General features: G+C 42.8%; 1 protein-coding gene across 4 annotated transcripts in view; it reads left to right on the top strand.

Annotated features, from left to right (window-relative positions):
* The window catches only part of LOC137625967 (late secretory pathway protein AVL9 homolog), a 463,937-nt gene that overhangs the window by 247,551 nt on the left and 191,654 nt on the right, over positions 1–24,732 (top strand). For all 4 annotated transcript variants that reach the window (XM_068357038.1, XM_068357039.1, XM_068357037.1 and 1 more), the window contains 2 exons: positions 19,221–19,442; positions 19,589–19,788. In XM_068357038.1, the coding sequence (XP_068213139.1) occupies positions 19,221–19,442; positions 19,589–19,788 (422 nt within the window). The remainder of the gene's footprint in view (positions 1–19,220; positions 19,443–19,588; positions 19,789–24,732) is intronic.

Below are 24,732 nucleotides of genomic sequence, written 5' to 3'. Positions count from 1 at the left end.
GGCTCTTGGTCACCCGCCATGAAACAGTTCCATATCAATGTTCTTGAAGCCATGGCAGTGTTCTTGACCCTGAAGAGACTCTCTCCTCCGAGGTCGACCCACATCAGAGTAGTGTTAGACAGCACAGCCGTAGTACACTGCATCAACAGAGGAGGATCAAAGTTGCCCAACCTGAATCAGATCCTGGTCACTATCTTTGCCTTGGCAGCAGAAAAGAACTGGTTCCTGTCAGCAACCCACCTAGCTGGAGTCCAGAATGTGATAGCGGACTCACTATCCAGGACGAAACCACTGGAATCAGAATGGTCTCTGGACATAATTTCATTCCGTTGGATACTCAGGCTGGTTCCGGGCCTTCAGGTAGATCTATTCGCAACTCAGATGAATCACAAACTTCCGTGTTATGTGACACCAAACATGGACCCTCAGGCTTATGCCATAGACGCATTAACCCTGGATTGGAACCATTGGAGGAAGATTTACCTATTTCCACCAGTGAATCTTCTAATGAAAGTATTGCACAAACTACGCTCCTTCCGGGGGGCAGTGGCCTTAGTAGCACCTCACTGGCCAAAGAGCAGTTGGTTTCCTCTCCTCCTCGAGTTGAAACTCCGACCCTTCCGGATTCCATTCCCCAAACTAACCCAAGTAATCCAAACACAGACTGTGTCAGATTCCTCAAGGATAGCCAAAACCCTAACTTTGTGGACTTCATGAAGTTTGCAGCTCGTAAAGACGCAAACATTGACCCGGAAAACGTTCTCTTCATCGAAGCGGACAAAAGGGACTCGACAATTCGTCAATATGATTCGGCTGTTAAGAAATTAGCAGATTTCCTAAAGAATTCAGACCACACTCATATGACTCCGAATTTAGCCATCTCGTTTTTTAGGTTCCTATTTGACAAGGGCTTGGCAGCTAGCACTATAACTACCATCAAGTCAGCCTTGAAGAAGATCTTCCTGGTTGGGTTTAACATTAACATGGCTGATTCCTATCCAAAAGCATGTGCTAGGCTTCGGCCTTTGGATCGGCCGCAAAAAGTCTCTTGGTCTCTGAACAGTGTCCTCAAACTCGCGTCAGACACGGACAACGAGTCCTGCTCTTATATCACTCTGCTTAGGAAGACTCTATTTCTAACAGCTATGGCCTCAGGTGCTAGAATCTCAGAACTAGCAGCTCTCTCACGTAACCCGGAAAACATAGATTTCCTCCCTACAGGCGAAGTACTGCTTTCCCCAGACATCTTTCCTAGCTAAAAATGAGGACCCGCAAAATAGGTGGTCTCCTTGGAAGATTATCTCTCTTCCCCAGGATCCTTCGCTGTGTCCAGTCACTACTCTCAGGACCTTTTTAGCTAGATCTGCCACCCGCTCGTCTGGCCCCTTATTTATCAGGGAACAAGGGGGTACTATGACCATTCAAGGTATCAGACAACAAATCCTCTACTTCATTAAACATGCTAACCCGGAATCATTTCCCCATGCTCATGATATACGGTCAATAGCTACCTCCATCAATTACTTCCAGAACATGGACTTTGATGACCTTGAAAAATATACGGGTTGGAAATCTCCTGTGGTTTTCAAACGCCACTATCTAAAGAACTTACAGGCCCTCAAATACCCTACGGTTGCAGCGGGGAGTCTTATCTCTCCCCATTAAACTCTGATTATTTCTTTATTCCATCTCTTCTCTCCTCCCTCCTAATCACCTCTCACACCACGTCGCCACTCTCCTGGATGGTTCGTTAGCCCTAAGTTATTTTACCATGTTTAATTGCTATGATTTAACTGTTATTGTAATTACCATTCCTTTAAAGTTTAGATATGCTTAGACATGTAAGATTGATACCTTTTGCGACTGGACACTCAGGTGATCCCTTGTCTTCATATTATTTTAGCATTACGTCCCCTATGCCTATGGCTAGTTTATGATTTTATGTTTACTTACAGTATTATATTATTGGCTTACTGTACATGGTGTTTGTTTTCTCCTTATTATGTTATTATGGTATTGGGCTTGGAAGGCATTCTCTGGTATATTTTCACTGGCCGTCACAGGCCGCCCCAGAAAAGGGATTTTGACGAAGGAAAAATCTATTTCTGGGAAGAGGCCTGTGACGCCCGGTGAAACCCTTCCCGGTTATTTGGTACGGACCCACCCCCTTTTTTCCTTGCCAAGCCATATGTTCTTGCAGAAGGATGTCCTAGAGGGCGTGCGTGGTAGGTGTCGGTGGGGTAGTTCAACTATGTTCTCTAGGGCCTGTCACGGCCCTCCCCATTGATGAAGGGATTATCTAAATGGAAGACAGCCTGTGAATAGTGGTTTTCGCACGCCTTTGTTTAATACACGACACCTACAAGGTGTTCGCACGAGGGTTGTAACCTCTGCATTCCATGCTTTTATCTTTCTCTAGTATATTTGGAAGATTTATATTTGGAAAGGTACAAAGAAGGACCTTTCACCGGGCGTCACAGGCCTCTTCCCAGAAATAGATTTTTCCTTCGTCAAAATCCCTTATTACTCCAAGGATCCTATAGATTTTCCATCAGGAAGGATTACTTTTTTTTTTAATTTATTCCTGTTAGTATTACATATTTTAATGATACAAAACTTTGTGTCTATTTCTTTAGTTCATTCATAAAACTTATCACTGTATTTAGTATATATTGTCTTAAATGCATAAATTTGATATGGTTTTGCTAAATAATGTAAAGTACAAACTCATTAACCGTGGGTAATACATTCCAAGACCCTAATGGTTGCAAAGTTACATGGATAATAGGCTAGATTATCAATTGTTTGATAGTTTATTTTATAAAATACAGTACACTGTATACGCCTTAATTGGAAAAAAATATATATTATAGAATGTACGCCATAGGGGTTGTGGTTACCTATTGGAAACGTCCCTGCCTAGTGATCGCTAGACTGGGGTTTGAGTCCCGCTCGAGGATCTAGCAGCTTTTGCAACCTCACCATCCTTGTGAGCTAAGGATGGGGGCTGGTTTGGGGGAACCTATAGGTCTACCTGCTGAGTCATCAGCAGCCATTGCCTAGCCCTTCAAGGTCCCAAGCTTGGGTGGAGAGGGGTCTTGGGGGCTGATCATATGCATATGTGGTCAATCTCTTGGGCATTGTCCTCCTTGCTAGGGCACTGTCACTGTCCCTTGCCTCTGCCATTCATGAGTGCCTTTGAAACAGAGCAATACTAATATTGCTTCCTCTTAATGAGAAAATGCCTTGGTGTAGTCACTGAGCTTCAACACAGAATAGAATTTCAGTGTTGAAGCTGTGTGATTGGCAAGAGGGCTCTCAAATTTATCAATTTAAGCAATCCGCCCAGAATCATTTACAGAACAGCTACTAATGACACCACCATCATCACAGAAGACCTTTCCAAAGTGGAGATGGTAGAACTTTAAACCCCCAAAATCAGAATCTATGAAGAAAAATAGGTACTTGAAAGTACAATGATTCCAAAAGAATAAAACAAGCAAGTAATGAGGAAAGTTTGACCAAACCCAAAGATGTTTCCTCTATAGCCAATCTACTTGAAGGCTCATTTATAAATGTACCAAATTCAAATACTGGGGAAACTGAAACATTGCCACGACTCACATCCTCTCAATCTGATCCTGACACCGCAACTAATTATGCTACTAAGCATGTGGTAAGGGTTTAGGTCCATAAGAATCCATGTAATTCACAAATAGCTGAAGGAAACCTAATTAACAAAACACCCCTAAAAGAAATAAATCCATTATCAGACTGACATAACTGTAAATCATCAATTCTACACAAAACAATCTGAGAATAAAGCAGCCCACAAAATTTCATGCAGCTTCAGTGATTGTTTTATATTTGAATTTCATGATTTTCAAAGTGTAATTATACATAGAATTAGAAATCTGATTGAAAACTTTGTCAAGAAGAAAACCAGTAGGGTAGATTAGAAACTCACAATGCTGGTTGTATGTATGTTGATCATCTAAAAAAGAAGCATGCCATAGGCACTTTTCATCTTGAAAATATATATAGAAAAACTGAGCCAATATCAAAATGATGATAATCGGAAAGCAATTGATAATCATAGTAAACATCAGAAGATTATATCTAAAGAATCAAATCCTAATAAAGTGGGATGGTAGCACAGTTAAACAGAAACCCAACTCTAGCAAAATAAACAGAAATAGCACTTTATCCAGTAGAAATTCATCTCCATTGCTTTAATAATCAATTGATACATAATCCAATTTAATATTAATGGTCTTAAAACCTGTTTGCATCTAAGAGAAAATCAAAGACTTTTGGAAAATTATAACACTATTGTAATATGCCTGCACCATACTAACAATATTATCCCTTCAGTAGGAAATTACACTCGAGCATCTCACTGATTCCTTCTGTTGGGACATTAGGGACTGTTGTGTATATTCACAGCAAAGTACAGTAACTTATGATGTTTTGATCTTTAACACTTAAGAATTTCAATAATCTGGAGTTGAATTACATCTGAATAATAACTCATTTGATATTTGTAAACAACCCATTTGTTACTATAATTTTCAAAATTTAGACAATTCCCATGTATACAAGAAGATTTCCTAATAATTGGAGACTTTAATGCCCATAATCCTTTCTGGGACAATAATTTTGATACTAATGATACTAATGGCTCCAACATTAAACAAATTGTAAATAATCATAATCTTTATATATTAAATGAGGGAAATACTAGCACTTATTACTCAAAATCTTATGGAACACATTCCTTAATAAACTTAACTCTATTTGTTCCAAAAATATTGTTGATACAGTTTATTTGATTGGAACACCCTCGAACACATTTATAGCAATGACCATTTTCCTATTTTAACAACTACATTAAGACACACCGGGTCCTCCTATTCATTATTATCTTACTTGTAAATCCGACTGGCATAGATTTAACTATTATGTGAGTCAAGTGCCTCCTTTTAATTATTCATAAGATCATGATGTAACAAATGATACCTATGTAAACTTCATCATGCAATCAGCTGACAAATCTATGCCTCTGATTAATGCCCGACCAATGACACACTCGGTCCCATGGTGATCAGATACACTAACCCAATTAATAAAGGAAAAATATGCAATTGGATGAATATTAAAAATCTTAAATGAAAGATTTAAAAATTTGATTACTGATCTTCTAATGCTAGGAAATAGAAAGGATAAACTTGTTGATATAGTCTTAGCAATTAGTGTATTGAAACTATGTTTTTATTGCTGTGTCTTACCGAACAATTATATAGCTGTAGGTTCCCTACGATGGCAGACAATAGATTCAAAACTACCGCGGTGGCGCCGCCATCGCTTATGTAGGTGACGTCATCTCCCTCTACTTAAGGGAGCTATAGGTACAACTGTCCAGGTAACATCAATTCGTTCTCTGCCGGCTTCTGGTGAACATCGGTGTTCGGTTCAGACTTTTTTCTTCATTTGTTGGGGAGCATTATCTCTCCAATATCGGTGAAGTATTCAAACTCTGTGTTGTAGGATTGAAGCTGAATTTTCTTTTCTACAATTTTGTGGTCATACCATCATGTCGGACTCTAGTCTTTCAGTAGTTAGGTTTTGCGCCGGAGGGTGCAAAACTAGGGTTTTCCTGATGAGAAGGAAGAATTTCGATCCTCTTCTCCCGAAGCTCGTTCTTTCCAAGGCTGCTAAACATTCGTTTCGTGATATAGAAGATTGGTTGAAGGTCAAGAGAGATCAAGGGAAAGCAACTTTCGCCTATCCTCTGTCGAAACTTATTAAGAAGAGGTACAGGTTCTATGTAACCGGGAAAGCCCCTTCTATGGGAGTGTCTGCCTCCTCTCAGGGGGACTTCTCTGGCTTGGTGGATGCAAATAGGAGATGCGCGTTTGCAGCAGCTAAAATATTCTTTACATCGCCCGAGTTAGACCATTTGGTAAAGAATATTTTCAAGGTTTTAGAAATTATGAGTTTCTTGGACTGGACGATCGGAGCTCTCACTACAAAAATAGAGGATTGCTCTACTCTTCAGGAAGACCTGGCATCGGACAGGCTTGGGGTTTTGTCATGTGCTGACAAATCAGTTCGGGATGGTTGCGATGAACTGTCCTCTCTCTTTGCATTCGGGACTCTCAAGAAAAGACAGCTCTGATGTTCGTTTGTTTTGAAAGGAGTCGCTTCGTCTCAGAAGTCCACCCTTTTGTTTTCTCCTCTCGACAAGGATCATCTTTTTCCAGAAGAAATAGTGACCAAGATTCTTTCCGCACTAGAGAAGAAGTCTACTAATGACTTTCTTGCACAGTCTTCTAAGCGGATTAAACCCTCGACTGTGGCGACTACCACCTCGGTATCACCTTTGCAGGAGAAACCCTTTCGAGGGGGTAGGTCTAGACCATTCGTCAGGCCTCGATTTAATTTACGACACCCAACCAAGTCCTCGACCAAACCTGACACGAAATCATCCAAGTGATTCTTCAATGTTTCTTGCTCAAGTAGGGGGCAGGTTGAGCCTTTATTGGGAGGAATGGAGTCGCAGAGGGGCAGAGCCGTGGGTCACACAAGTCCCCCGGTTCGGTTACTCCATTCCTTTCAAAGACACTCTGCCTCTATCCAATGTTCCCATCACATTACCCGCCTACTCGCCAGGCTGGGAGAAGTTGGTAGCCTTAACCAGAGAAATAGAGATTCTCGTACAGAAGGCGGTCATAGAGGAGATAAGCGACAGACCATCCCCGGGGTTTTACAACTGTCTGTTCATAGTCCCAAAGGAATCGGGGGACTGGAGGCCCGTACTGGATGTAAGCGCACTGAATTTGTTCGTCCAGAAGACCAAATTCAATATGGAAACGACTCGTTCAGTGTTGGAATCCCTTCGTCAAGGGGACTGGATGGTATCCCTGGATAGGCAGGATGCATATTTCCTCATTCTGATTCATCAGAACTCCAGGAAATATCTTCGGTTTGTGTTCATGGGCAAAATCTACCAGTTTCAAGCTCTTTGCTTTGGCCTCTCGACAGCACCGCAAGCATTTACGCGAGCGTTGACTCCTCTGGGAAAGTGGTTACATCTGGTCAGGTTACGCTGATCCCTCGATTTGTTCAAGGGAAAATGAACGTGTTGGCCTTCTTCAAGTACTGCCGTTAGAATGGATATGTGGCGCGCAGGACCATATTGGCGCGCACGACCAACTGAGTGCGCACGAACAACTAGGCGCACGCAATCAGTTAAAGTGCACGAACAACTCTTATGGTAGAGTTTTTCGAACTCTCGTTGCACGAAGTGTTCATGAGTGCGCAAGAGTTTTACTCTTATGACAGAGTTTTCGAACTCTCATCCCGTGAATTGTTCGCGCGCGCCCATCGTCATCAAGAGTTTTACTATGATGACAGAGGGATGCCTGCTGCCTAAGGGTTTACGAATCTCTACAGGTAACTATGACACAGTTCCTTTGGGTCCTGGTCACGTAACACGATTCCTGAAAATTCCGTCAGGAATAAGCGACAGAGTTCCTGCGGGTTCTCGGCACAATATTCCTTAAGTTCGTGAGAAAGGTATTCACAAATAGATTCTGAACCCCTAGTTTCTCATCCGAATTTCTCGGTTTCCGCAATCCAGAGGTTTCTGAAAACTCTATGGTCGACCTCCCCCCCTCTACGGAATGGGTCTTCCAAAGGCGTGACTTGTTGCGTCACTCTACACTCCCAGCTGATTACTATATCAGCTAGTCTGTTTTCGCCAGCACCGATGCTTTCGTTTTCGAACGAACCACCGTCTCTTTCCTCCACCTTCCCACTTCGAATGGTTGGGTTAGCAGACGGAAATGAGTGAGGAATTAAAAATTATTTACATTCCAGTTCATTTCCCTGGCAGGCCTTGCATGATTTAGACGGTAGTTTTCTCACTAGCGAGAAAGCGTTCGATGGCAACCCCTTCGGGTAAGCGGTCGATCGCAATTATATTTGGCATTCTTGAAGCAAACTCCCACATACAAGACTTCACCCTTTTCGGGAGACTCATTCCTGGGAAGTGCTTACAAAACTTCAATGGGTGTTGTTTAAACATCATGAAGGCTGTAGGCCGTCCTGGAGCATGCGCTCTAGCCAAGACAAAACCGTGAGGTTATTGTCTTAAACTCGGTTCTACCGTTTGATGGAGGCAGCCTCCCCCGTCATTGTACCCTGGGTATAACGACTTGCTTTTTACATGATAGGTTTCTGAGACCTTTTTATTCTATCCTTACAGGGTTATTGTTTCGAACAATTAGTCCCGAAGGAACGTTTTTTGCTAACGTTAAAAGAACGATAGCAACAGCGTGGGTAATTTTTCATTACGTTTACGAACGTTTCTAACTCCACCCACAGGTAACCAGACATCTGTTTCTGTGTAATGAACACTGGGTAGCTCCTCACATAAAGAGGAGGGGTAAACCAAAGGTGAAATGATCTCCTCTATAACTGTATATTTTGTTTGAGAACATGTTCGCTCTCATTCAAGAAAATATTACAGTTAGTCAACGATCAAAATTCTTTCAGCAATAATGTGGGAGCTTTCAAGAAAAACCTGAAGACTTATCTCTTTGGAAAGTGTTATAATAGTGATCAGAAAACTATCAAGCTTGAATACAAATGCTAGCGAATAAATGAAGAGATACAGAGCAAAATATAAACTGAAAGAAATTATTTTCACACATCAAGGCCTGCCTGAACAGATTCTTAGTGTCTGATGGAGGGCGAGAAATAAACCCGTAAAAGTAAGTAATGTTGCGATTCGTCGCACATACATTATTCGCGCAACTTTTCTAATCCGTGCCCACGAATCTCCAAAACCTGACAGACTTGATAGGCCAGGAAGAAGAAGAACGACTCATGTCCCGTGCGGGCATTAAGATATTATCTCCGCAGAACAGAGTTTTCTGAGAGAATTAATTGTAGAAGCACATTCTCAAGCTAACGACGCAGTGTTTCCTTTACTGAGAGTGAAAGCACACGAAGTTCGAGCGGTAGCGAATTCTCTCGCTTTTCGACACAACTTGTCGCTATCCGCTATCCTGTGAAGTACCTATTGGAGGTCTAAATCAGTGTTTGCGACGCATTATTTGAAAGAAATCGAGACAGTGTTTGAAGATTGTAAGTCTCTCGGTCTGCTTTCGGTAGCTGGCATGTTGTTGGGAGGAACGACAAAGGGGGTTGCTCCCTCTATTAACCTATGTTTCACCTTGTATCAAGGTTGAAAAGTTAAAGGGAAGTCTGGGGGTACAATGTACCTGGAGTACTCACCAGTCATTTTATTGTTAGTTTTGGTGGGTAAAGGTTTTTATTTTGGTGTAGGTGACAGTTTTTTCATGTTGGTTATTTTCTGGTCTTAGCCCAGGGCAAGGGCAATGTTTTATTGTATCTTCGTTAAGTCAACGGTGAACACCATGACTACGAGGATCTTCCACTCCATGTAGAGGCAATCATTGGTCATATTCCAAGTCCCCTACTATGTAAGATGAGCACCGACCAGAGGCAGTATTCTCCTGCAGTAGCTCTCTTACAAAGTAAGGTACAACAGGCACTAAGTGCTTTTGGGCTTACTTTATTTTCAATAATCATGTGTTATTGTTGAAGTAAAACTTACATCCACAGCCCCCCATCCTTGCAATGGGTAATCAGCTATATAATTGTTCGGTAAGACACTGCAATAAAAATGGATTTTCATTATAAAATGAAATTTTATTGCATACTTACCAAACAATTATTAATTAAAGCCCTACCTCTTCCCCACTAGTGGATGGCTGGGCAGAACGAATTGATGTTACCTGGACAGTTGTACCTATAGCTCCCTTGAGTGGAAGGAGATGACGTTACTTAGATAAGCGATGGCGGCGCCACCGTGGTGGTTTTGAATCTATTGTCTGCTGTCGTAGGAACCTACAGCTATATAATTGTTCGGTAAGTATGCAATAAAATTTCATTTTATAATGAAAATCCATTTTGATAGAATTTCTCCTAAGTTTAGAAAAGACTCAATAATAGGCAGGATAACCTATTGACACAAATGTGTCTAGCATATCAGAAAATACTTCAAATGCAGAAAGTGTGGCAGAAATTCTAGAAAATCGATGATTCCTACAGCAGATCTGCTAAAGATGCATTAATGCATAATGAGTCACTAATTCATAATACTTAAGCAATTCCATTTATCATTGCATGCAATATTAGATATAGTGAACCCTCATTTATCGCGGTAGATAGGTTCCAGACCCGGCCGCGATAGGTGAAAATCCGCGAAGTAGTGACACCATATTTACCTATTTATTCAACATGTATATTCAGACTTTTAAAACCTTCCCTTGTACGTAGTACTGTTAACAAACTACCCTTTAATGTACAGAACACTTAATGCATGTACTACAGTACCCTAAACTAAAACAGGCACAAATATTAAAGGGGATTTTATATCATGCGTTTCCTAAACACGCTAAAAAGCACGATAAAAAATGGCAACCAATGTTTTGTTTACGTTTATCTCTGATCATAATGAAGAAACAAACTGGAGGTAGAGCTTTGCTTATTACCCAAACATATTTCCCATACTTTTCCCTTAGAACTACATCACATCTTCCTACTTTAGATATATATATATATATATATATATATATATATATATATATATATATATATATATATATATATATATATATGTGTGTGTGTGTGTGTGTATATATATATATATATATATATATATATATATATATATATATATATATATATATATATATATATATATATATATATTTATATGTATACACATATACATACATACATATATACATAAATACATGCATACATATATATATATATATATATATATATATATATATATATGTATATTACTGTATATATATGGGTTATGGAAAAAATCCGCGAAGTGGTGAATCCGCGATGGTCGAACCGCGAAGTAGCGAGGGTTCACTGTACATAAGAACAATTAATAGTTTTGGATACCCACTGTAGATCCATTAAATGATGAGAAGAAGCAATAACAATGAATTTTGATGCTGTGGAAGATATCTACTAGAATACATGATTTACTGAAGTGGAGGGGGAATTTGCAATATCAAACTGTAGTTCAACAACCCCTGGTAAAGATGATATAAATTTTCATATGATAGGAAATCTATTCCCTTTTGGCAAAGGCTTATCCATTAGATTTTGATAATCATCTTTGGACCAAACCTGTATTTCCAAAGGCGTGGAAACATCTTACAGTAATACTGTCCCAATAGGTAAGCCAGGAAAAGATAAATTTCACTGACTATCTGTGTTTGCAAATTACAAATAAAAGGTAATTTTCAATATTAAACTTACCCGATAATCATGTAGCTGTCAACTCCGTTGCCCGACAGAATTCTATGGAGGGATACGCCAGCTATCACAATACTAGAAGGGGGTGTACTTACCAGCGCCACCTGTGGCCAGGTACTCAATTACTTGTTGTTGACACCTCCTCAATTATTCCTCTGTCGTGCTTCCGGCTAGACGTTCTGGGATACGCTTATGGTCTTCGAGTTTATTCACGGATATTTGGTGAAGTATTCTCTCAGATTAACGGCTGTCGCATTACTGGAATCCTTCTTATATTAGCTAGATAGCTTTTATATAGTTCTGATATAACGGTTAACGATTTTTGCTTGTTTTTGGATCCCCCTTTGGCTAACTCTTTGGATTACAAGATGTCTGACATTTCGCAAGCCCCCTCCCATAGACGATGTAGGTCTTGCAATAGGCGTATTCCGAAGGCCTTGGTAGATCCTCACACCGCTTGTTCTGACTGTAGGGACAGGCCCTGTCAGTTAGAAAATCGATGTGAGGAATGCGCCGGACTTTCGGAATTGGAATTTGTCCGTCTTTTAAAATATTCAACTAAGTTAGAGAGAGGTAGAGTTAGGAGGAGTTCTTCTCACTCTTCTATGTTTTCCTCACCTCATGATCCCCTACCTTTTCCTACCCCTGTAGTGGCTACCCCCGAACCTACTGTGTGCCCTCCGCCTGATATGTCAGTTGTTTTGCGTGCTATTCAGGCTTTAGGCGATAAAGTAGAATCAGTGGTAAGTGACCATAAGTCTCTGATGGCCGAAGTTAAAGAACTGAAGGTCAAGAGTGCAGTGGGTGGAGTTAGTGCCAGTGCTGTGACGAGTGCTAGTGTCGGTGCAGTGCCAAGTGCTAGTGTTAGTGCCAGTGTGGTGCGTGAGGATTTTTCTGTGCGAGCCAGTCGTCCTCCCAGTCCGGGACCTCTTGCAAGCTCCCATGCCCAGGGGAGAAGCAATGTCGAAGGGCTTAAGGGTTCGGCAGGCCTTGTTAGGCGCACAGAACTATCCTCGGTGGTTGCGGGCGTGTCTTCCAAAGACCGTCACTCCCACCTGCAGACGATTGAGCCCGTCTTATTCTCGTCCGCTGATCAACTGTCAGGGAAGAAACGTTGGTCTCAGGTCTCGAGACCGCTTAAACGTAGAGTCCAGTCCGCGAGTGCTCAGCCAGGTTGCAGTCATTGGCTCAGCTCTGACTCGCCTCAGTCATCTGTCGACTGTACTCCGCCCAAGAGGAGTAAGGTTCTGCCACAACAGAGCTCGACTGTTAAGGCTTTACCTCAGTCTACTATCGTTTCTGCCGATCCCAAGTGGACCCTGCTTCAGTCCATGCAAGCACAGCTTTCGGACTTGATGCGTGAGTGTCGGGCTGAGAGTGTTGCACCTCCGCCTCCGCCTACACTCCCTCCGCCTGTTCTCGCTCCGCCTGTGCTCGCCCCGCCTGCGCTCGCTCCGCCTGGTCGCAGCACTATCTGCCAGGCGTACGATGTTGAACCACTTTCGGAGTTCGCTGTTCCCAGTGGTGTTCAGCCTCAGCCTTCTTTAAGGCAACCTTTACTTTGGGATCAGGAGGGTTATTCCACTCTTCCTCCTCCTCCCCTTGCTGCTCCACCAGTGGTGCAACTCTCGGTTGGGGTACAACAACCTCTCCCTTCCATGAGTCAGTCTGCTCAGCCATCGCTGCAGCGAGCTCAACCCTCCTCAAGGCAAGCTCCTCTACACCCTGGACTTGCGCCTCAGGAGCCTCAGCTTGCGAGAACTTTACCTTGTTCTGCGCAGCCTCAACCTCATCATGCTCCGCTCATCTCACAGGAACAGGAACGGGCTACTCCGCCTCCGTCCTCCGCTCAGCAAGCGCAATCCTTGGGTTCAACCTCTCTTGCTAGGAGTCAACCTCCTTCACCCATGCGCCTTCCTTCTGCTTCGTCTGTTGTTCAGCCTTTGCAGTCTGAGCCTCAGGTTTTCCCTCAACAGTTACTGGAAGAGGAAACCACTGTTATTGTTCCTACCCGTTCTGACTCTGCGGTTCAGCATTCTTGTCCGATCTCTTCGCTACACTCTGGTGATGAGGTGTCGGATGATGAGGAGGCACACCTTGATCCCTCATCAGACGTGGACGAATCCAAGCTTTCTCCACAGTCTATTGATTTTCGTAAGGTCTTGGCTCTACTCAGGGAGATTTATCCAGACCACTTTGTCTCTGCTATTCCCCGCTCTCCACCATCTGAGTTTTCGCTAGGCGTACAACAAGCTAAGTCCTCCTATACTAAGCTTGTCCTAGCTAGATCCTCCAAGAGGGCTTTAAGGATCTTAGGGGAGTGGCTGCAGTCTAAACAACACCTTGGCAAGACTTCCTTCATGTTCCCTCCAACGAAGCTCACTTCGAAAGCGAGCGTTTGGTATGCCACAGGGGAAGCACCAGGCTTGGGAGTACCTGCCTCTGCCCAGGCTGACTTCTCAAGTCTGGTGGACTCGCCTCGGAGAACTGCTATGAGACGCTCGAAGGTTTGTTGGACCTTCTCAGACCTGGATCACTTACTGAAAGGGATGTTCAGAGCATTTGAAATGTTCAACTTTCTCGACTGGTGCCTGGGGGCCCTCAGCAAGAAAACCTCTCCTGCGGACAAAGATTCTGCCATGCTATTAATGTCCTGCATGGATAAGGCCATCAGAGATGGATCGGGCGAGCTAGCGTCGTTGTTTGTATCAGGGGTGTTGAAGAAAAGGGAACAACTGTGTACCTTCCTTTCCGCCAGCATTACACCTTGCCAACGGTCACAACTCCTTTTTGCTCCGCTCTCGAAGTTCCTCTTTCCCGAAGAGCTAGTTAAGGATTTGTCTGCTGCCCTGATACAAAAGGATACGCACGATCTTGTAGCCTCATCGGCTCGTAAGTCTAAGGTTGCCACCTCAGTCCCCAAGACTTATCGCTCCCCAGTGGCTGATACCCCGGCTACGAGGTTCATACCGCCCTTTCGTGGTAGAGCCCCCAGCCGAGGAAGCTCCCGTCCAGACTCTCACAGGAGCAAGTCTAGGAAAGGATCCAGGACATCTAAGGGAAAGAACTGACTCTCCGTTTCTCCAGACAACAGTAGGAGCCAGACTCAAGATCTTCTGGCGAGCCTGGGAGAAGAGAGGTGCAGACGCACAGTCTGTCAGTTGGCTGAGGAACGGTTACAGGATTCCATTCTGCCTCAAACCACCTCTGACCACATCGCCCATCAACCTCTCTCCCAACTACAAAGAAGAGGACAAGAGGCTAGCATTGCAACAGGAGGTGTCGCTACTTGTGCAGAAGAAGGCAGTGGTTATAGTCCGGGACCATCAATCCCCGGGCTTCTACAACCGTCTCTTTCTTGTGGCCAAGAAGACAGGAGGTTGGAGACCGGTGCTGGACGTCAGCTCTCTCAACGAGTATGTCACCAAGCAGACGTTCACGATGGAGACGACCAAGTCGGTCTTAGCAGCGGTCAGACAGGAGGACTGGATGGTCTCGTTGGACTTGAAAGATGCATACTTTCACGTTCCCATTCATCCAGACTCCCAACCTTTCCTGAGATTCGTTTTCGGAAAGGTTGTCTATCAGTTCCAAGCCCTGTGTTTTGGCCTAAGCACAGCTCCTATGGTCTTTACTCATCTGATGAGGAATGTAGCGAAATTCCTACACTTGTCGAACATCAGAGCCTCCCTCTACCTAGACGACTGGCTGTTGAGAGCCTCCACGAGTCGTCGTTGTCTGGAGAACCTCAATTGGACTTTAGACTTAATCAGAGACCTAGGTCTATTAGTCAATATAGAGAAATCTCAACTCATTCCCTCCCAATCCATTGTGTACCTGGGAATGGAGATTCGGAGTCAGGATTTTCGGGCTTTTCCATCGGCCCCCAGGATAAGCCAAGCCCTAGAGTGCATCATGAGCATGCTGAAGAGGAGCAATTGCTCAGTGAGACAGTGGATGAGTCTCACAGGGACCCTCTCATCACTGGCCCTGTTTGTCGAGCTAGGAAGACTCCACCTCCGCCCTCTTCAATTCCATCTTGCAGCTCATTGGGACAAGGGCTCGACTCTAGAAGCAGTCTCTATCCCTATCAACCAAGAGATGAAGACCACTCTCCTGTGGTGGAAGCACAATCTCCTTCTCAAGGAGGGTCTATCATTGGCCATCCAGACCCCCAATCTTCATCTCTTCTCAGATGCATCGGACTCGGGCTGGGGTGCGACCTTGGACGGACGGGAATGCTCGGGAGTATGGAACGAGGAACAAGGATTACTCCACATCAACTGCAAGGAACTGCTAGCAGTTCATCTAGCCCTGTTGAACTTCAAGTCCCTCCTGCTAGGCAAAGTGGTGGAGGTGAATTCAGACAACACCACAGCCTTGGCTTACATCTCCAAGCAAGGAGGGACCCATTCGAGGAGCCTTTACGAGATCGCAAGGGACCTCCTCATTTGGTCAAGAGGTCTAAACCTCACTCTGGTCATGAGGTTCATCCAGGGCGATATGAATGTTTCAGCGGATCGCCTAAGCAGAAGGAATCAGGTCATTCCCACGGAATGGACCCTCCACAAGAGTGTGTGCAACAGACTTTGGACCTTGTGGGGTCAACCTACCATAGATCTGTTTGCCACCTCCATAACCAAGAGACTTCCGCTTTATTGTTCCCCTGTTCCAGACCCTGCAGCGGTTCATGTGGATGCTTTTCTTCTGAACTGGTCCCATCTCGACCTGTACGCATTCCCTCCGTTCAAGATAATAAACAAAGTTCTGCAGAAATTCGTCTCGCACGAAGGGACACGGCTGACGCTGGTTGCTCCCCTTTGGCCTGCAAGAGAATGGTTCACAGAGGTACTTCAATGGCTAGTCGACTTCCCCAGGACTCTACCTCTAAGAGTGGACCTTCTACGTCAACCTCACGTAGACAGGTTGCACCCAAACCTCCACGCTCTTCGGCTGACTGCCTTCAGACTGTCGAAAGATTCGCTAGAGCTAGAGGCTTTTCGAAGGAGGCAGCCAGTGCGATTGCCAGAGCTAGAAGAGTTTCCACTCGTAGAGTCTACCAGTCTAAGTGGGAGGTCTTCCGAAGCTGGTGTAGAGCCAATTCAATATCCTCTACCAATACCTCTGTGATCCAAATAGCTGACTTCCTTCTACATCTTAGGAATGAGAGATCCCTTTCAGCACCTACGATTAAAGGATATAGGAGCATGTTGGCTTCAGTTCTCCGCCACAGAGGTTTGGACCTGTCTTCCAACAAGGACCTTCAAGACATTCTCAAGTCTTTTGAGACGTCTAAAGAACGTCGTCTTTCCACTCCAGGCTGGAATCTAGACGTAGTCTTAAGGTTCCTTATGACATCTAGGTTCGAACCTCTCCAGTCAGCTTCCTTCAAGGACCTTACCCTCAAGACTCTTTTTCTCGTTTGCCTTGCAACAGCTAAGAGAGTCAGTGAGGTTCATGCCTTCAGCAAGAACATTGGTTTCACAACCGAATCTGCAACATGTTCTTTTCAGCTTGGATTCCTAGCAAAGAACGAGCTTCCTTCACGTCCTTGGCCTAGATCGTTCGAAATACCTAGCCTCTCCAACATGGTAGGTAACGAACTAGAGAGAGTTCTTTGCCCTATCGGAGCTCTCAAATATTATCTGAAGAGGTCTAAACCTATTCGAGGACAGTCAGAAGCCTTATGGTGTGCCATCAAGAAACCCTCGAGACCCATGTCCAAGAATGGGCTTTCGTACTATATAAGGCTTCTGATCAGAGAAGCACATTCTCACTTAAAGGAGGAAGACCTTGCATTGCTGAAGGTAAGGACCCACGAAGTAAGAGCTGTAGCTACTTCGATGGCCTTTAATAAAAACCGTTCTCTGCAGAGCATAATGGATGCAACCTATTGGAGGAGCAAGTCAGTGTTTGCATCATTTTATCTGAAAGATGTCCAGTCTCTTTACGAGAACTGCTACACCCTGGGACCATTCGTAGCAGCGAGTGCAGTAGTAGGTGAGGGCTCAGCCACTACATTCCCTTAATCCCATAACCTTTTTTAACCTTTCTCTTGAATACTTTTATTGTTGTTTTTATGGTTGTTACGGTAGGCTAAGAAGCCTTCCGCATCCTTGGATTTGGCGGGTGGTCTATTCATTCTTGAGAAGCGCCTGGGTTAAAGGTTTGGTAGAGGTCCTTTAGTAGGGGTTGCAACCCCGTGTACTTTGGCACCTTTGGGTTGATTCAGCCTCCAAGAGGAACGCTGCGCTCAGTAAGGAAGACGAACTTTAAATAAAGAGGCAGAGTAACGGTTCTATTCGACTTCCTTACCAGGTACTTATTATTTCATTGTTATTTGAGATAACTGTTATATGAAATATGGGATACTTAGCTATCCTTTAATCTTGTACACTGGTTTTCACCCACCTCCCTGGGTGTGAATCAGCTACATGATTATCGGGTAAGTTTAATATTGAAAAATGTTATTTTTATTAATAAAATAAATTTTTGAATATACTTACCCGATAATCATGATTTAATCGACCCTCCCTTCCTCCCCAGAGAGAACCAGTGGACCGAGGAATAATTGAGGAGGTGTCAACAACAAGTAATTGAGTACCTGGCCACAGGTGGCGCTGGTAAGTACACCCCCTTCTAGTATTGTGATAGCTGGCGTATCCCTCCATAGAATTCTGTCGGGCAACGGAGTTGACAGCTACATGATTATCGGGTAAGTATATTCAAAAATTTATTTTATTAATAAAAATAACATATTACAGACTCAATTGGTGTTTGCATTGTAGTAAGAATTTTCAGGTTTGCAATTTGGCTCTCAAACAGTGATCCACCTTAGACTCTTTTTCAAACTTGGAAAATTATATATATAGAGGTTTTGAACAAAAGCAAATCACAGTAGCCATATTATTTTACATTCAGAAGTATGTGATACTCCTTTGAGGCATTCAACACTAAAATCTTTACATCATAATAGTTTTTGGAGACGCCATCCTATTTTTATTAGAAAGTTTATTAGTGGAAGAACACTATCGAGAATATTTATTCCGAATCTTACAACCTAGACTGTGGTGTGCCTCAGGGTAATAGCATAAGGGGCACTCTTTTTGCATTGTCCATTGATGAACGTAGTAGCAGGGAGTGCAAAGAAGCCTTTACTTAGATGGCTGCAATATACTGCTCATCAAACAATCCTCAGTACATGCCCCCATCTTTGAATCTACCACCAGCTACGGGATGAGCTATCTACATCTGATGGTGTTGCTTTATTCAAGGACCGTGTGCTTATCCACATGTCCCTCTGACAGGATGTCCTAGCTGCTCAGCACTCATCGCATCAGAGCATTTCTATGATGACTGCTTGTGCAGAGGCATCAGTATTTTTGCCAGGGATAACTTGGGACATGCGGGTAGCTCTGAACAACTGTAAACTCTGCTCCCCGCTACACTGCCCATTATGCCTGTCTACCTTTTCCAGGCGATGTGTCATGACTATTTCAGTCAAAAGGGTGCCCATTATATTGTGATTGTTTACCAGTACAATTTAAAATTTTTCTAAAAGAAACTGATCAAAATTAACATTATATCATAAGTACATCAAAATAAAAAGTACTGTACAGCATAATACCATTTTGTGAGTTGTAGCACTAAGTTACTAATAATGATTTCAAATTGTTTTGATAAAGCTCTTTCTTTTTTTTTTGTTAAATGCTTTCTTTTTTCCCATTTTTTAAGTCACTGGTATTTACCACAGCTTGTAATTTATTATAAGATTTACTCCACTTTGATTATCTTTTAAAAATCTTTAACCAAAATGCCCTACTCAATGTTTTCTTCCATTCCAGTTTTTCCAGGTGACGACTTTAGTGAACGTAGAAGTAGCAACTCTAGCTTAACTTCTGTGACATCCAGGGGTTCAATCATGTCCCCTCCAGAGTTTAATGGAGGTCCTGGAGGCAATTCACAACCAAATTTCTCAAGCAAAATGTCTTCTCTGAAAGGAAGACTCAGCGGTGCATTTAGTTATTGGACGGGTAGAGAAAAATCTCCAACACAAGAAAAACCTTGTTAGTATTTCTCATGGGGCAATATTAGGTGAATTGAAATACTTTTACAAAATATTTCTTGAAAATATTTTAAAAGGTGAATGGAATTTTGAATTGAAGGCTTTTTGATCTTTGTATATTAAAATCCAATTGTTGTGATGTTTCAGCCTCAACTGCAACACCAAATCCATCCCCGAGTGAACCAGGGGATGATGTGCCTGTCTCTCCAACAACAGGAAATTTATTGAATGAAGATCCCTTCCAGTCATTACCAGAAACACCCCAGGTTTCAATGCAGTCACTACCAGAGAATTTTGCTGCTCTCATACCATCGGACTGTGGCTTACCCCTTGAAATTTTTACAAAGGTTGGTATAGGAGGTGAAAGGTTTTATATTTCACCCTTTAAAAGTTTTAAAGGCCACTCATTAATGATAGAGACAAGGGACAGTGACATTTTCTTAGCTAGTAGGATAATACCCTAAAGACTGACCATATATACATATGATCAGTGTCCAAGCCCCCTCTCCACCCAAACTAGGATCAGGGAGGGCCAGGAAATAGTTGCTGATGGCTTAGCAGGTAAACCTAAAGGCTTCTTCAAACCTCCCCTCCTTAGCTTACAAGAACGGTGAGGTTGCAGACACTTCAAGAAACTGTTATGTTTTAGCAGGACTCAAACACAGTCCAGCAGAACAACAGGCAGGGACATTTTCTTTGTGTAATTGATAGTAGCTTTCCACCATTCTGCTCCCTGAGAAGTGTTAGAATCTAAACACCTTTTATCAGAAATACTTTTTTTTAAACATTAAATTTACCCGCTGGTTATATAAAAATAGCTTTAGTCCTTTGACGTCCAGCAGAAATTCAAAACTCGCGGCAATCGCAGCTAGAGTAGCCAGGTGTACACTAGCGCCCTCACGCGAGCTACACAGAACCATTCCATAAATCTCCAGATTTTCCCTGCCGGTCACATCGGCAACATCGTTGGAATTCACTCGTGATTAACCTGGGTTTTAGCAATACTGTATATTGGTAATGTACTCCTAAATACGGTTATAGGCATTTGCTTATTTTGTTTTTGTTTGGTATTTGATCGCTATGTTATAGCTTAAAAGGTAGGATTAGAAGTTTTTTTTCAACCTACTTTAAACTAACGAAAGCTTGATGGCGGTAGGTAAACAACCCGCCTTCTCTATGAGGTCACAGTCATATGACGTAAGCTAGAGTATGACTTGCATTTCCTTTCTTTTTCTACAAAGAATGATAAGTGAATACTATCTTACAAAGTATTAAGTTATTTAAGATAAAAAGATTATGTTATTTTAAGAAATGTTTTTCCTTTTAGTATACTTTCTTTAGATACGTAATCTTCGATCTGTTTTTCAAAGATTAACTAAACTAGCGTTCAGTTTAATTTACGCCATGCAGTTCTCTTTTACTCGTTACGGTATTACAATTTTCTTTGTATCGTTATTTATGAAAAGTAAATTCTTCTTAAAAACCAAAGTATTTAAGTTGTATAAAATAAAAAGGATTATGTTATTTTACATTGATATTTGTCCTTTTAGTATTTTTTCTTTAGCTAATCTTTTAGCTGAGATTAAAGAAAATTATCGTACAGTTAATTTTACACGACGTAGTATTCATGACAATCGATATAGTCTCACGATTCTTTGTATCATTGTTTACTAGTTCGGTTTTGGTAATACTAGTTTTTTCGTGTAATATATATAGATGTTCCACTTGTAAATGTGTCTAATCATCTTTTATTGGAAACCCTTAAGTAATAAGGGTTATTTACATATATACAGTATATATACAGTATATATATATATATATATATATATATATATATGTATATATATATATATATATATATATATATATATATATATATATATATATATATATATATATTCTTTATTCCTATATCTATTCATTTAATATTTTATATAAAATATTTGGTTACATTTTATCTAGGATTCAATACCTATTGCATTCTCATTCAAGCCCTTGACAGAATAGTAAGATCTATCACAACGGGTGTGTCTACTTTTGGTCTTATGCCAAAGAGTTTAAAAGTGCAAGTTTTTTAGTGCTAAATTAGTGCAGTGAATTTATTCAATACATTGGAGGGTGCTTCTGTTCGGACCTGTCGTTATCCTAGCCTTAGACCTCTTTCAAGCTCCCTGACCCATGGGAGAAGTAATGTCGATCGGCGAAAGGAAGCGAGAGGCGTAGCCTGGCGCCGAGCGTCTTGTAAGACCCGAGCAGAAGTCCCCTCGAGGGTTTTCTGTTGACGACTCCCAGAACGCTCGCCCTCGCCGTAGGTAAGGCGAGGTAAAAGTTTTTTCTAACACCGAACACAGAGCTTTGGACATCGAGCGTCTAGCATGGCTAGCTGCTAACGCTGCTGTAAGAGTTTGACACGATGTTTGTAACTTAGTGCAACTTCTTGGTTTCTCTTGTTCAATGATCTACCATTCTAGACGCGATCGGTATAGTTCCGAGTGTCTGAATCGCGAGTGTTTTTATTTGCGAGCGTCATTGTTCTGAAAGTCACGTGGCGCCGAGCGTCAAGCAGTTGCATGGTGTCAAGCTTCCAGCAGTTGGACTTGACGTCGAGTGTCAAGCAGTTAAACATGATGCCGAAAGTCAAGCAGTTACGTGTCGTCGAGCGTCAAGCAGTTGGATGTGACGCCGCGTGTCAAGCATAGCTCCGAGCGTCTAGATTGCGAGCGTCTGAATTGTGAACGGCATTGTTCCGAGAGTCACGTGACGCTGAACGCCAAGCAGTTGCATGGCGTCTAGCTTCCACCAGTTGATCTTGACTTCGAATGTTAGGCAGTTAGACTTGACGCCGAGTGTCGTGCAGTTCCATGGCGTCAAGCTTCCAACAGTTGGACTTGACGTCGAGTGTCTAGCAGTTGGAGGTGATACTGAGCGTCAAACAGTTGCATGGCGTCAAGAGTCCAGCAGTTGGACTTGACTTCTACTGTCAAGATTGTGAACGTCTTAGTTCTGATCGTAATGACCATGAGCGTCTAGTGTTGGAACAGTGTTATGCAAGGCGCTATATTAAATGATACAGAAATAAATATTAACTGGAAAGATATTATTTTCTGAGACCAAGGCTCGCTTGACCTAACTCTTGGTGTCTGTTGGAGAGCAAGAATTAAACCTCTATAAGCATTGAGGCTAGAATTCAAGACCTTAAGAAATTGACTCTTAGGAAACAAGACATCTCTACCTCGGTTAGAGCCTTGTGGGAGGAAGGGATTGACGATCTCTTTTCCCCTATTTATCTTTTAGTGGCTTTCTCTTAGGAGAAGTTCCTAAGATCCTTCTCCCTTCAGTTGACTTTAAGAAACTCATGAGAGTTTTTTCTGAAGAGTTTCCAATTTATTTTGTGCCTGCTGCTCCTCGTCCCGCCTTCAGAGTTTTCGCTAAGGAAGGCGTCGAAGGAGTCTCTGTTTACTAAGATGGTGCTGTTAGGGCAGTGCAATAGTGCATCCTCAATGCAGTATAAAGAGCCTAACTGCCGATGTTGGTGCAGCAGCACGTTCAGCTGGAGCAGCAGGAAGTGCATTAGTGCTTTTGTGAGAGAAGACAGTGTACCCTTTTTTACTGTGTGCTTGTGGACTTAGGTCTTTGGGGTCTTGAGTCTGATCATCCGTTAAAACCCTGAGCAACAATGCTGCAGTACAACCGGCTTTGTGAGAGAAGTCGTTGTACATAGAAAAATTTTCGATCATCTAATAGAGCTTGAGGATGATGGGAGACTGGATGCAATGAGGCATTAAAACCTATGAAGCCAGCTTCCTTATCAATGAAACAGGATTACTTTGCACCACCCCCCTTTTTTCTTCCTCTCTTCTACCTCAAGAGTTGCTCGAAGACACAGATTTTGGTGTCTAAATCAGCAAGAAAGTTTCTGCATACTTTTTCTCTGAACCGCACAGACATCAGTAGGAGCCAGACTTAACTACTTCTAGCGAGCCTGGGAGAGGAGAGGAGCAGACCTTTGGTCCGTACTTTCACTAAAGGATGGATGCGAAATCTTTTTCCTAGTGAAATCTCCTTTATTAGTTACTCCGATAGACCTCTCTACCAAATACAGAGAGGAGCCTAAGAGACAGGCTATGCAACATCAAATGTCTCTCTTTTTGGAGAGGGAGGCTATTGCCCGGTCCTGGATGTCACTGCTCTCAACGCCTTTGTTCAGAAGACAAAGTTCTCCATGGAGACATCGAAATCAGTCCTTACAGCAGTAGGAAAGGGTCACTGGATGATCTCTTTAGATCTCCAGGATGCTTACTTCCACATTCTCATCCTTCCGAACTTCAAGCAATACCTGAAGGTTCGTGTATAGGAGGAAGTTGTCTAGTTTTGGGCTCTTTGTTTCAGTCTAAGCACCACCCTTCAAATAGAGGGTGCGTCTGTTAGGATCTGTCATTTTTTCTAATCCTTAGACCTCTTCCAAGGAATGTCGATTTTAAAACTTCTTCCAGCTCTCTATTCCCTGGGAGAAGGACCGCCGAACGACAAAGGAAACGAGAGGCTTTAGCTCCTGGCCAAACGCCTACTCGAGCATACCTTTTGACGCTTCCCAGGATGCTCGCCTTCATCATAGGAAGGTGAGGTGAAAGTTTTTTTCGTCATCTTTGGATGACGCAGCGCCCAGACAAGGCGGGCATCAACTTCTAGACCTCTGAAGAGGAAGGTGGACACGGTCAATCAGCGTCTTATCGTGACACCGCAAGCTTCTGGTTGTAGTCTTTGGAGCAGTCCTGAGCGTTTTTTATTTCTACCGAAGAAAACTCTCCTACCAAAAATCCTTTTAGGATGTCGGCAACTGTCAAATAACGTCCAACTCACCCAGTTGCAGGACTGTTGTCTGAACCTAGCATGATATCGGTTCATGCTCCTTCTCCACCGTCAAACTGGTTATCGTCTTCTGGACGCTCTGAGTGTTTTTTTTTTTTTTAAACGGTGTAGGAAGAGAGCTTGTGGTAGACGGGACGTCTCCGGTACCACAACAGTTTGACCCTATTTTTATTATGCTGCTAGATATGCAACAGAAGCTCTCTTCGCTCATGCTAGTTTATCGGCCTGCGAACAACAAGAGAGTAGCAGGCCTGGACCCTGAGTGTCAGGTAACTTCACACCCGGACACCAAGCGTAGTGAGGCTTCTAGTCGAGATCTTCATGATGACGAACGTCTTTACAACTCCCTAGTTAAATGTCGTATTTTAGCCATTTTTAACCCAAGGAGTCAAGCATTCAGACGTGACGTCGAACGTCCACCT

Source organism: Palaemon carinicauda, chromosome 33 (genome assembly GCF_036898095.1).
Source record: "Palaemon carinicauda isolate YSFRI2023 chromosome 33, ASM3689809v2, whole genome shotgun sequence".
In the NCBI taxonomy this organism is placed as follows: domain Eukaryota; kingdom Metazoa; phylum Arthropoda; class Malacostraca; order Decapoda; family Palaemonidae; genus Palaemon; species Palaemon carinicauda.
The sequence above is the reverse complement of the archived record's forward strand: the minus strand, read 5'-3'. Positions and strand labels throughout refer to the sequence as shown.